At 39.3% G+C, this 14,039-nt stretch overlaps 1 protein-coding gene across 3 annotated transcripts; it reads left to right on the top strand.

Moving 5' to 3' along the window:
* Window positions 1-966: 966 nt before the first annotated feature.
* On the top strand, window positions 967-2,426 carry pou4f2 (POU class 4 homeobox 2). 3 transcript variants are annotated; one of them, XM_022738322.1, is made up of 3 exons: window positions 973-1,040; window positions 1,134-1,189; window positions 1,465-2,426. In XM_022738322.1, exons 1-3 carry the CDS (start codon window positions 973-975, stop codon window positions 2,424-2,426), a joined length of 1,086 nt encoding a protein of 361 aa, XP_022594043.1. The 3 variants fall into 3 exon arrangements, with proteins under 3 accessions (XP_022594041.1, XP_022594043.1, XP_022594042.1); XM_022738321.1 differs by having other exon boundaries at window positions 1,131-1,189; XM_022738320.1 differs by having other exon boundaries at window positions 967-1,185; window positions 1,494-2,426.
* Window positions 2,427-14,039: the final 11,613 nt, after the last annotated feature.

The following is a 14,039-nucleotide window of genomic DNA, read 5'->3' as shown; positions in this document are numbered from 1 at the left end:
TGGTGCTGTGGCAAATGAAGGATAATAAATCATGAAAGGGTTTTTCAGGTGCAGCTGGAAAAGAGTGTGTGTAGGCTATGTGAGAGGGTGAGAGACTGGGAGAACTGCAGAGAGAGAGAGAGAGAGAGAGAGAGAGAGAGAGAGAGAGAGAGAGAGAGAGAGAGAGAGAGAGAGACAGAAGGAGAGTGAGGGTGTGTGTGTGTGTGTGTGTACTGTGTGTGTGGTGTGTGTGTTTTGTGGTGTGTGATTGAGAGAGAGAGAGAGAGAGAGAGAGAGAGCGACCGAGCGAGCGAGAGAGAAAGAGAGAGAGAGAGAGAGAGGCGGAGAGAGACTCAGTCTGCCCTTCGCCTCAGAGCAGAGGCAGTTCGGGTCCCCGCAGCATTCAACGTAGTCGAAGAGGCACAATACAGAGACTGTCACCACCATTACTTCTCACTTACGGTCATTTCAAGACGGAAACTTTTGACAAAAAACACCAACAGGTCAACGAAAGCGGCAACTCTTCTAAACTTGAAGTATTTTGGAAATCCTAAGAGACGGAGAGAAACTTTTTATTTTTTATTTTTTTCTGGCGTCGTCTATGAGGAGCTCTGCCAAAAAAAAATCCAAGGCAAAAAAATATCATATGATACAAGGTGGAGACAGTTGAAGGAGAAAAAAGAGAAAAGGTTATTTTGAACAATCGCGCCACAAGTCCACAAAGGAAAAGGTATCGGCTGCGCTCAGTTGCATGGCTTGTTGGTGCCTGCGATATCTCATTTGCCAAATAGACGAGACACCTCCATACCTCCGCTAGTAATAATAAATAGATGTGATAACTTCAGTTCTGGACGACCGTCTTCTGCCTATACTTTATTCGACAGTGACTTGAGATTCCTGCGAAGCAATTGGGCTTCAACTCCCGACCGAGGAGGCGGAGTCTTAACTTATTAAAAGGAACTTGCTGAGGCTTGGACGCCAGCAAATATGATGATGATGTCTCTGAACAGCAAGCAGCCTTTTGCCATGGCCCACACCAGCTTGCCCGAACCCAAGTATTCGTTGCATTCCTCCTCATCATCCACTTTGACTTCCAATGCACCTTCATCCTCCTGCTCGTCCTCCCGACACAGCAGCACCATCATCAGCAGCAGCGGCAGCAGCAGCTCGGAGGCGATGCGCCGAGCCTGTCTCCCAACCCCACCGGTACGTATTCTGCATAATCACTGCTTAAAGGCACATTTTGACAGCCCACTTTTTTGCTTGATGTTTTTTTCATGTCTGCACAGCAAATCACCCAACACCTCCATATTTTTTTCCTCTGCTCAACTTATGTATTCAGTCGGCTTTGCCTTTCGTATTAATTTTTATGACCTGGGATGTTGCATGTGTCTTGTTTTGTGTGCTCCTTTTTTAGGATTTCTTTTTTTCACATTCTGGAAATGTTTTAAACCGAGGAGTGGAGGGAGAATTCCCTGCTGACAGTTATGTGTGCATTCTATTTGCAATTGCAGAGCAATATATTCGGAGGCTTGGATGAGAGTTTGTTGGCCCGGGCTGAAGCTCTAGCGGCGGTGGATATAGTCTCGCAGACCAAGAGCCACCATCACCCTCCACATCACAGTCCCTTCAAGCCGGACGCAACCTACCACACCATGAACACTCTCCCCTGCACCTCGTCTTCCTCCTCCTCCTCCTCGGTGCCTATTTCTCATCCGTCCGCCTTGGCTGGCCACCACCATCACCACCACCACCACCACCACCACCAGCCTCACCAGGCACTGGAGGGGGACCTGCTGGACCACATCACCCCGGGACTGGCACTAGGAGCCATGGCTGGGCCGGATGGCTCGGTGGTTTCCACGCCTGCGCACCCTGCCCACATGGCGGGCATGAACCACATGCACCAGGCAGCCATCAACATGGCTCATGCCCACGGGCTACCACCGCACATGGGCATGAACGACGTGGACGCCGATCCTAGGGACTTGGAAGCCTTCGCGGAGAGGTTTAAGCAGAGACGGATCAAACTCGGGGTTACCCAGGCGGATGTAGGGTCAGCTTTAGCCAGCCTGAAGATTCCTGGGGTGGGCTCCCTCAGCCAAAGCACCATTTGCCGATTCGAGTCCCTCACGCTCTCTCATAACAACATGATTGCTTTGAAGCCCATCCTGCAAGCGTGGCTAGAAGAAGCCGAGAAATCACACAGGGAGAAACTTAATAAACCCGAGTTGTTCAACGGCGCAGAGAAAAAGAGGAAGCGCACGTCGATAGCCGCACCAGAGAAGAGATCACTGGAGGCCTATTTTGCCATTCAGCCGCGTCCCTCCTCGGAGAAAATCGCAGCAATTGCAGAAAAGCTGGACCTCAAAAAGAACGTGGTGCGGGTCTGGTTTTGCAACCAGCGGCAGAAACAGAAACGAATGAAATACTCTGCATGCGTCTAAAATCGCTTTAAACCACCCACCAACGAAAAGACTTGGAACAGTTTAGAGACGATTTGTATCATATTTCCTATCTCACACCTTTTTTTCAATCATCGATGACTTTGTGCTTTGAACTTCGAAAAATTCCTAAAATTGAACAATGACTGAAAAACTCGAAAACCCCCACAGTCACATCTTTTACTCGCTGAGGGGGAGATGTGGAGTCGAGTAAAGCATCGTTTGACAGAGCAAGTAAGACCACTGTTTCCACACATACTATGCTTCACCTTTTTAATGTCAACGCAGTATGACTTACAGGACTCTATGCTTTCATTTTTATTTATGATTTATTTCAAATGAGGACTATAGTTTGCGTTAGAACCCAATGAAAATAGCATTGGTATTTACACACAACGGGACTAGTTTAACTCAAAGCACTTGGTTGGTGACTATTGGTGTTTATATTTTTGGCTTATAGGATAAGCTACATTTTCCCTCCGAGTTCATGACGATGCAGTCTGACATTTATTCAGGGTCCATGAGGGGATTAAGAGGACAACACACTACTTGGTCTCGAAAGCTAATATTAGATTACTGCCAAATAACCCTCTGTAAATGAATAATTTACTTGTCACACACTTCATTTTGTGTCTAAATGTGTAATTAATTCCACCTATTTTGTTACCATGTGTGATCTAAGTCAGGGATATATTTTCAAGATACCTGGGGTTTGGATTAAGGTAGGGTTGTTTATTATTAGGCCTCAGTATGTGGAAATAACGAAATAGGGACTCACTTATAGGATGTCACAGAATTTCCCAATTAAAAAAATATGATTTCTTGCCGGCTGCAATAAGTTTACAATCCAGCGTGGGCCTGTATCTTATGAACTATTTATTGAGTGAGGTCATGTTTACTTCATTATATATTTATTGGGATTCCCCCCACCTCGTTTTGCTTGAGAAAATCAAATTCTGACAGCAAGTTAAGCGTGTTGTTCTGGTTTAAAGGGAAACGACTGTGAAATATACAGTCACAAATTTTAACTTACGATTTCTAACGTTTGAGATGGTACAATCGAGATATATATGAGATAGTATTCTCTTTTTAAATTATTTTATGTATGTTTTCTGGTATTTATTTGTATAAATATACGCGCATCATTATGAAGTCGTTGCTTGTTAAAATCACCTTGTTTAAGTAATGTTTTTTCTTGAAGAGAAAAGAAACAGCTTCATGGAAGTATACGTGTACAATGTAAATATTTCATTGGAACCAGTCGATGCACATAAATATATCCGTACAGGTTTTTGCTGTATTGCTGTTTTAGCTGAGGTAACTTATTTCTGTAATGTATGTTGCTTTAGGTTCCTGGTTAAATAATTCTATTAATTTATTACATCCATGTAATTTTAATTTATTTAATTATTGAACTGCAATATGTGTTTCATTAAAGAACAAACTTTAACATTTAATCGGACGTTTTACATGACTACACTGTGTAATGTGGCTCACCCAGACATATTAATATTCTTTTATTTATTCATCTATTTATTTATTGATGATGAGGAGGGGAACGGTTTAGCTGGGGGCTGCACAGCTTGTAAAAGATATTTTGTGGATTCTTGAGGCTTATTTGACTAAAAATATTGCCATTTTTTAAAGGTAACGTGACTTTACCGTTACCAAAAGGTGTCAGGTTTGATTGTAGAAACAGCCATGAGACCTGTCACAGTACTCATGAGCAAGACACCACCAACAACCCCTCCCCCACCCACCCAATCTGCTCTCCCACTGTCTGGGTAAGGGATGAATAACTAAAAATGAAAATGTAAAATGTAATTAGAAATAGCTTTTTTGCCTTTAACTTCTGATTACACCGTCCTCCTCCAGGCCTAATCATAAGCAGGCCTTACAGGGGTCCCTGTTCTCTATCCCATCAATGTTAAAGACACACGTGGCTTCTTCACTGACTTGCTGCCAGCTTATGCAGCTCACTGTTGCCTTACCTGAGAGCAAATGCTAATATTCTATTAGAGTCTAATCAGGGGGTCTATGGAGAGCTGGATGGGTCCCTGGAGCGCAGACTTGCCAGATGTCAGCCCGCCAGAAAAACAGCTCGCCTGCCAACGTGCCCGTCTCTATTTAAATACACACTCAAACATGCTTCGTTCGTGCATGCGGGCACTCAGGCTTTGAAGCAAAGGCTTTGGTTCGAAGTTATGGTTGAATATGAGGAAGAAGAGGATAAAAAAAAGAAGGGAGCATTTTGAATGTCATGTCCATGGCAGAGTTGCTGTTTTGGGGCTTCAGGGCTGACTGGCTGGTTGAGCGCTGAGCAAGCGTTTCAGCACCATGGACAGATACCTGAGAGGCTGCACCAGCCAGACATTAGCATTTCTGAAACCTGTCCTCCACGTTTACACTCATTACTTACAGCACCTGGAATACATTTGCATGGGATTAATTTTGGATAATTTCTAGTTGATTGTAACAGTAAATTTTACGCCAAACAGAAGGAAGCAATGTGATTTTACTATACTTGCAATACAAAAAAATAACTGAATCAAAATATTTAATTATTAGCCAACTGGAGTTTTGACCCTCAAAAATGCTGTGTCAAGTGATTTTACATTTTTATAACCATAAAAATATTATTATGCGCCTCTAAGCTTTAAAAAGTGTCACATCACGTAAGAATTGGTTGAATTTCCACAAAAATAAAATACATATATTTTCTATTTTAATTTACAAATCCCTTAATTAACTCAAATGTGTCACATATGTTCTTCTTCAATATTAATCCAACAAAAACCCTTTAATAAAAATGACTCCTGACTTGAAAATAACGACTACATTTCATTAATCCACAAACCAAACATCTTCACCCGCCATCCTCGTGACAAATTAAGAGTATCAAAACGAGCCTTATTAATGAGACAGCCATGATGGTTCATCAATTAAAAGATGCTCCTGGTGAGTGCTTCTAATTTCCCCTAAATGAGCCATTCACTTAATACGTTAATAAGAGCGAATTATTAAATTACACATCGAATTATGAAAACCAGATAATTATGAAGAGCGAGTTAAGTAGTCATTAGCTATCCCTGTTAATTACCGCTGGTCAGGGAGGGCTGCCGAGCGAGTGTCTCATCGGGAATTGAAATTAACTTTATGCAGTGAGCCTCGCTGCTGCTTGACAAGCACAGACAGACAGACAGACAGACAGACTGCTGCTGCCTGCATCCACTTTCACATTATTGGGAGAAAATCGATCTAGATTCTTTGATAGTGAATCAATGTGGCCCCAGCACTGAAAAAAAAACTGAACACAAAAATCACACATAGAAAAAAAGAAAGGCCTCAGCACAATGAAAAAATCGAAATCTTTTTTTATATAATAAATAGGCCTATGTGGGTTTACCTTAAAGCCACAGACACATCTGCTCACACCATGCTGCATGGGCTCCATACATTGAAACGTACATGCAGAAAGACACTGGGAGCCTGCTATAAAACGAAAAGGGCAGCGCTGTTTCCTTTTGTTATAATTACGCCCTCTGTTTTATTTTTCTCTTTCCCCTGAACATTTCCCCCCTTTCACAGGGATACTGATGAAAATTTAATGAAGCCAGGGACTGTCGGAGCTCCGCCTGGGGACCTGAGAGTAGAATATTTTAACTGTACATTTACGCCAAGTGTCTGCCTTCAAAGACGCGACTGCTCTCGAATTAGACGAACTGTAAGCCATAAACTGAACGCGCTCCACACTATATAACCCTTTATTTATCATCTGTTGGCTCTATTGCATCCAAAAAGATTGGGCAACACCCGTCAGATGGCTGCCTGAATGTGAGGCGGCAATCGCCATTTGATATTGTCGCCAATCAGTTGTTGTTGATGCAATATTAATCAGCCATCAATAGTCATTAGTTTGTTAAGTGTTTTCCAGAAACTAATCGATGGAGCAGCATTGGATGGCTAGGAGGTGGTTGGTGGGATACTTTTTGATCTAGGACGGCATGCAAAGGAGGGAAAGCCACTGTGTCTGCCAATGAAATAGCTCTCTCTCTCTCTCTCTCTCTCTCTCTCTCTCTCTCTCTAATGTATAATCACGCGCGCGCAGCCACGCACACGCTCATAAACAGAAGAGTTGATGCCAGTTGTAGACACAGGCTACTTTTTCTTGAAATACTATATGTTCGATTTGACCAATGGAATACGTTTCTCGCTTTTTATTCTGATTGGAGACTGTATTGTTAATTAAACGACACAGCAAGTTACTGCGGTTTAATAATAGACATGAGTTTATAATACAGGATAAATACACGCGAACAAATTTGGAGCCTGAACTGGAAAACTTAAAGTTGGGAATTTTCCTGTTCCGATCAACTGATTTAGGCTACTTTTAGAAATGTGATATTATGCTGGGGTTGGACACGGCTATGAGATATTTCCTGCGATGTGACAGTTAAAAGTCAAGTGCATTATTGGCCAGAAACAGATGCCAAACGTGTTATTTATGCGTTTAAGTGAGAAATAGACAATTATTCTAGGAAAGGCCTGAGCTGCATAACCTTTATTTTGAAATCTGAAAACAGAACTGTGTGTTGTAAACATTGGATGTTGTCCAGACATATGTAGACAAGAGTTCTTCATTAAAAATTCATTATGTCGATGTATTTAAACATAACACCTTTATTTTAAGTCAGTTTATATTTTTAATGCAAAAAATTAAAGGCAATGTTTTGTTTTATGCACCCACTTCACCCAGTGCAATAACACTTGTGTCAAATTAAAACTTTAATTGACAAAAAGATTGTGAAATACCCACATTTTCAACTTTTCATTAAAAATAGAATTTGCAAAAAAGAGAAAAAAAATCTGTCTTAATTTAATGCCATTGGAAACGTTCACAGCCTTCATAACTAAAATAGCTCAGGGGCGTGATTAGAGGGTGGGTGCTGAGAGGTCATAGTCACCCCTGACATGTGGCTGCCACCAAAATAATGATTTGGATGCAAAACCAAGTTTCTACGTTTCCCCAGAGCTTTTTCATCAGTTTCATATATTTGTTATTAATGAAAACACAAAATTATGTTTAATTTCTTCAACATCCAGCATTCTAATTCTTGGTATTGTAGATTTTTCTCTACTGGCCATACAGTTGATGCCATTTTGTGAATTTGTGGATTTTATTTTTCAACATGAATCTAAATGAATATTTAAATGCTTTCGCTTGAGGGGAATACTGTCTGCACCCTGACTAAACTGTTGCAACACAACTATCTCCAACATGGAGCGCATGTTTAAGACTTTGGACTTTATCAAGGACAGACTATATGCGTTCAGCAAATTTAGCAATTTGGAAGCCAGTGGGGTTTGTCAATGTAGATAATGGCAAATAATATATAGAACATTAAGTCCAGTCCAGAGAAGTCACCCAAATATGGGCTGGGGCCCATTGTGCTGTTAATTACAATTTATTTTAATGGAGATTATATCTGGGCGTTGTGAAAAGTAAAACTGACATCTCTCCTCGCCCCCAATATTACCAGTATTAGCATCCCTCTGCAATACTTCTTCTTACAGCTAGGGGGATTGTGAGGAATACCAGTTTAATTAATAGGAAGAAACACATCTAAAGAAGTATTTTGGTACCATAGTTTTACGTGTATTCCTGTGAATTCGGGGCTTGTCATCACGTTTTCTTTATAATTATACACATGAAATAACTCATCTGAAAATAAACAATTAGGCCAGGTTACATATCCAGGCTTCTCAGATGAATGAAGAGGAATGTAAACAAATTCATAAAAGTGACTAACGTCTTTGTATAATTGATTTTTCAGTCTTATCTTAAACTTGTTGTCTTTCAACATTTATTTTAAACCATTTATAAATCAGTACAGTTAATCATTTGTTTAGCAAAATTAAAATGTATTGATTAATAAACAGCACTAGAAATGAATGATTAAAACGTCTTTCAATCGTCTTAAGGATCATCTGTTGTGAACCGATTTCAGTTATTTTCACCCTTTGACAATATGAAGGAGAGGGTACATTAACAAAAATCAGACCATGCTTAAAACATGTTGTAAAGCCAAAACCTGCGGTGTCACAGAATCACGTTGAAGTTTGATTCCTTCAAAACTGATCAGCAAAAATTACATAAGGCAGGAGGGGTGTCAAAATACAAGAAAAAGTGAGAAGAGTTTGATTGCATGGATTATTACACAACTCAAAGTGTATGGATCACAGCACTATAACATATAACATCTGTCATTCTGACTATAACAGTACATGTACATGGGCATACACCAGGACCTTTGGCATCAGAATGGCAGATTTTAAGTTGTTGGCTCCTTATAATGTGTATGAACATATAAGCTATTAACTAAATGTATTCGTCATTTTATTCAGCCTCACCGTGTCTACTCAGTTATGTATTATGACCTAATGTGTAAATTGATGGCATCAAAGTGCCTTCAGCTATCAAATATTTAACAACATCAGATGGGTATACACGTTTATGAACAGCTAGGTCTCTTCCTTGGCGTTTCCTTTTCACCTGATCTTCTTTTGGCAACCGTTGAGTGTTAGCCTTCTCAGAGACTGTTTTGGTGTTCCAAATGAGTAAGTTGTAGACCTCGCAGAGATTGGACCTTAATGAGAAGGTGGTAGAGCTGTCTAGTGGATGTGTGTTCATTGGGCTTTGACAGCCGTGCTCTGTTGCAGATCTATTAATCATACCCACAAGGAGTGCAAGTCTCTCTCTCTCTCCCTCTCTCTCTCCCTCACTCCCTCACTCACTCACTCTCTCAGTTTTCAGTTTATACAGAACAGAATCATTTACATAAAGTCCTTAAGGCAAATAACTGTTGGGGGCTCTAATTTATATCTGATCGAAAATTAGCCGTCATTATGCGCACCATTAGCTGCGTCTTTAATGTGCTTCTAAGCACCATTTGTCAAGCAGCTTGTTAATATCCTTCAAGTCTTTAAAGTTGAGAGCTCATTAAAGACTGCTGTGCCTGCTCTTGATGCTATTTCATAAAATTCTGTGGGAAGGGACAGACCATTTAAAAGTTTTTTTGCATTGACATTGTCCAAAAAAAGAATAGGCGATGTGGTCTATGTGCATCCTTCTTGTTTTACTTCTGATTAAGAAAGTGAAAGACAAAATGCACAGTGTTAGTGTGGGAAAATGTTTTTCAAATTACAACACACTAAATAAATTTAGGAAAAGCTATCAATTGACTAGGGTCTAACCAAACAATCGCTTAAATTATAATCACATCACCTGAAACATCAACTGCTTATTATCAGGAAAACCGATTCTCTTTTGCCCATGTAAGACTTGGAAGTGAAAACAAATTGTTTTGAAATTCACACATCAGAAAAGCAAATGGACCTCTGCATATAAACCATGTACTCAGTCGTCTCTCCGTGGTTGTCTTGCCCACAGTCCATAACAGGAGACCCTCACAGGCCCAATCTTTGCCTATGGGTAATGGGAATTATGCTGCTTTATTATTGGTTAAAACTCCAGTGTCCTTAGTCTTTTTTTCCTCGAGTATAACAGATTCCTCCAGGCTAAAGCAATAAAGAGAGTAATTAGAATGCTAAAGACAGATGTAAATAAAGGGAATGAGACAGTGGTGAGGGATGAGGCGTCTAGGTCACACACTCTCATCAAAAACCCAGTTGGTAGCAAATGACACAACGTTCAGTGCCAGAGGCCTGGGGCTACGACTGCAAACCAGAGGACATAATGGACTAAATTATGGCCTCAATGGCTATGCATCTCAAAGCACCAATATGGACACACACACACACGTACACACGCACAAACACACACACACACACACATACGAAACACAGATCTACTGTATGTTCGGATTAAATCTAAGGCATTACGTAATGTATTCACATTATACAGCATACCATATCAAAACAATATGCTAGCAGTGTGATTCAGTGGTCACGCCCCATAGAAGCAGTGTTAATTGACTGCCTTTTGATGCACCCCACAGATAAATCCATTGAAATTATGGACTATCTTGATGAAGTTTCTGTACAGCAATATAGGAACACTTTTTGCAAAATCAATGCCTGATTTTAACCTAGCATAGGCTTTCACTATTACTTCATTCATTTAGAGAAATACCATGTGGAAAATAAGATGAATCTTATTGGATTAGAATTATATTGGATGAATAAGAGGAGTAGTGTCTGAGTGTGTGTAGGCAGACCCCAGCAACATCAACACTAAACACTACACACTTGAGATTACATGCATGGTGAGGGGGTTGGGCTAATTAAAATATTTGCATTATTAAAAATACAACTACTAGAATGCCATCATATTTAACAACATGAGACATTAATAAATTAGCCAACTTTTGGTGATGAAATAAATCCTTTTTTATACTGAGCTTCAAGGGGAATTCCAGTAATTTTTCACTGCATCACTGTTACTTCTCATCCTCTTTGGTTTTGTGCTCTTGTGTTGCAGAGTTGAAAGCATCTTGTATCATGAGTAATAACTGTTGTATGTTGAAGGTGATCATTTAAGGAAGAAAAAACAAGGGGTCGACTTGTCAAGCTATCCAAAGAAAATGCAATGAGTCACTATGGTTGGTGTGAACTCCACTGAAGGGTTGAGGCTGTAGGGTAACATGGATAAAATCATCTTGGTGCAATCATGGTACAAGTAATTAAAAATATTGATGCACTATAAGTTTTGCACATTTTGTGGAAATTCAATTGAGAAACTTTTTTTATAGATAAAATAACTCAATTCAGCTCAATTCAATTTGATGGCTTTGTTGTATGTGTCTAATTTCACCTCAACCAGTCAATAAAACATCTGACAAAAGTATTTTACCAATTTAATCATCAATCAATTTAATGCACAAATCCTGTAGATCCAATATTGCAATAAAACAGCTCCACTAAGCAAACCAGAGCTGTTAAAGGGAAAGATGCCTTGGTGTAAACAGAATAGAAAAATCACTGTTGACAGTGATAGTTGACAAGTTTGTTCTCATCTTACATCACAAAACCTGGTGCTATAGGTTTGCAACTGATAAAATTGACAATAGTACGTTTTTAAGCAACTGTTTTCATTTAGACAGAAGGAATTAGAAGAGAGAATCCATGACAGAAAGACACATATGGCTTCCATGCAATTCAAAACAGTAACACAGTCTCCAGAGCTGCACAGGCGTACCAGTATTTATCCACTCACAATTTTTTTTTTCCAGTCTCTCACATTTATGAATTTACTGGGTTGTTTGTGTGTTATTAAACTGTAATTGCAGTATTTCTGACAGCACTTGAAGGCAGCCTTTAATGGCCGTATCCCTGGTACAGATTGTTAGCTGCCAATCATGCTGGAAATGAGGCATTAGGAGATTTTTATCCAGACATTCCCATCTAAGGAATACTACCAAAAACCATGGACTTCACAGACACAAAGAGTTTGCACAGACTTATAAATTTCTTTATCGTGCTAAAATGATTACAAAGTGCATAATATGTAAAACCTGACAATGTACTAAAATATCTGAGAAAAGCTAAACATATTTCTGCTTGACCATCAAGAGGACATTTCAGGCATACGGCATGTCACTTTCCATAATACAAATTAGTATATAATAAGTATATAGCATTTTTATTGCCAGTGACAAAAGTTACATGATCTTGCCATGCAAATAGTCTGTTGGAAGTAATGTCTCAGCAAAGCAAGTTGATGCCACCCACTATATTAGATTACACTGTGCTGTTGAAATGTGTGCTTCTGAGGTGCCTTTGCAAAAGGTTGATTACTTTGGATATATTTCTCCTGCCGCTCTGGGCTATTATTGCTTGAGATACAGACTATAGTCAGAACCCTGATGGAGCAATCCTGAATGGGCAACGTCCCTGGTAAAACCATATAAAGTGATTCAATGCGAACATAAAGAAATGTTAACGATCGTCAAAGACCTTTGTGTTGGATGGCTTTCCTTCCAGTTACTCTCTCTTTCTCACTCTCTGCTGTCCTTTTTATTTCCTTCACACTTTCCAAGAGCACTAAAGTGTGAGCATGTGCAGATTGCATTTTTCTGTGGGAACATTTTGAGGAAAATAATAAATCTGATATCGACTATAAGAATAAGACTCATCCCCAATAAATAACCCTGTTGCAGAAAAACCCCAAAATATATTTCATCAGCATGTTTCTTTACGATTGCTAATATTGACAGTGAGCTTTTCCAGAGAGATGCCTGTGCATCTCAGTGGCTGTGCTGTGAAATGTGGCAGACAGACATAGTTTCTGACCTCTATATAGCAGTGTGGAAGGACCTCAACAGCTGTAAACAACACTGCAATCAGTGTCCCATCTGCTCCCATGTCCCACTTGTGTGGATGCCTTTTTGCCATTTCTTTCACCCTCTGCCAAGTGGCTGCCTCAGGACATCTAACCCAGAGAAAAGAGCTCATTTACACAAGGAGGAAAGAAGCAAACTAGATTTCTGAGTGCGTTTGCTGACAGGGAAACTTGGTTGTGGCAGCAGTCCTCAGAGTTATATGGATTATAATATGCAAAATCTGCCATTTTACAAAAACAACAGTCAATCCAACTGCGCTAAACCATGATGTCTGTTAGAAATCAATGTTTCAAAAAAAAAAAAATCAGTGATTAAAAAAGATCTTGCAAATAACCAGCTACCCAAGCAGCTTTTACATGTTGGTCTAACCTCTATTAACCCCTGTTCAGGATAATGATGCTTCACAGGGATTATATGAAGAGGGTACTTGAGCTACATACACTCCAAAGGTAAGTGATGTGACTCCTGTTTTGAATAAGTAATAAGAGCCCACATACTGATTCTACAAATTTACCATCATACTTTTTGTTTTTTTTTTTATAAAATGCTGATTATAAGACTATTATGTTTTTATTTATATATGTTTGTACCTAGATTATAGTAACTAATTTCAAATTTAAAGGTAACCTGTTGTGATTGAGCTTTTGACCACTTGGAGCAATGTTTTTACAAGTGAGTCAGTTTTATTTGCATCATGCATGAAAGGACGAATAAAAAAAAAAATTGGCTTTGCAAATATTTTATGAGGAAGGAAATGCGTTCACTTTGATATGTAGTCTTCAAGAATAATACACATACATTTATTTTTTACAAGAAAACTTCACAGGGATCCTTTAAGTTTTCTTTGTTTTGTTCTTCTTATACAATTAATGTAAATTGTTAGATCATCAATCATTAGAGAAATTTACATTAAAATAACTATGGCAAATAGTACCTGTCATATTTTCCTATTCACCTTGTTTTAGCTATTTAGTTAAAATCTTCAGACTTGTGATATTATGCTTAAATGTATGCATATAACAGCTGTATATAGACAGTAAATGTGTTAAACATGTTTGATAAGGACTTTATCTACATTATTGTGCTCATAATGTTGAGATTGTACATATTATGCTAATTGCTATGTTGCGCGCTGGATGTTTAAAGAGTGAGAACACATTAATTAATCATTTACCCATATTTGAGTCCTGAGAGAGTTTTTTGGTATGATGATGATGAAGATGATAACACGCTGCCCTTGCCACCCTGATGCAGA

The sequence above is a fragment of the Seriola dumerili genome, unplaced genomic scaffold (genome assembly GCF_002260705.1).
Source record: "Seriola dumerili isolate Sdu_G_001 unplaced genomic scaffold, Sdu_1.0 BDQW01000035.1, whole genome shotgun sequence".
NCBI lineage: Eukaryota > Metazoa > Chordata > Actinopteri > Carangiformes > Carangidae > Seriola > Seriola dumerili.
This window is presented reverse-complemented; position numbering and strand designations above follow the sequence as displayed.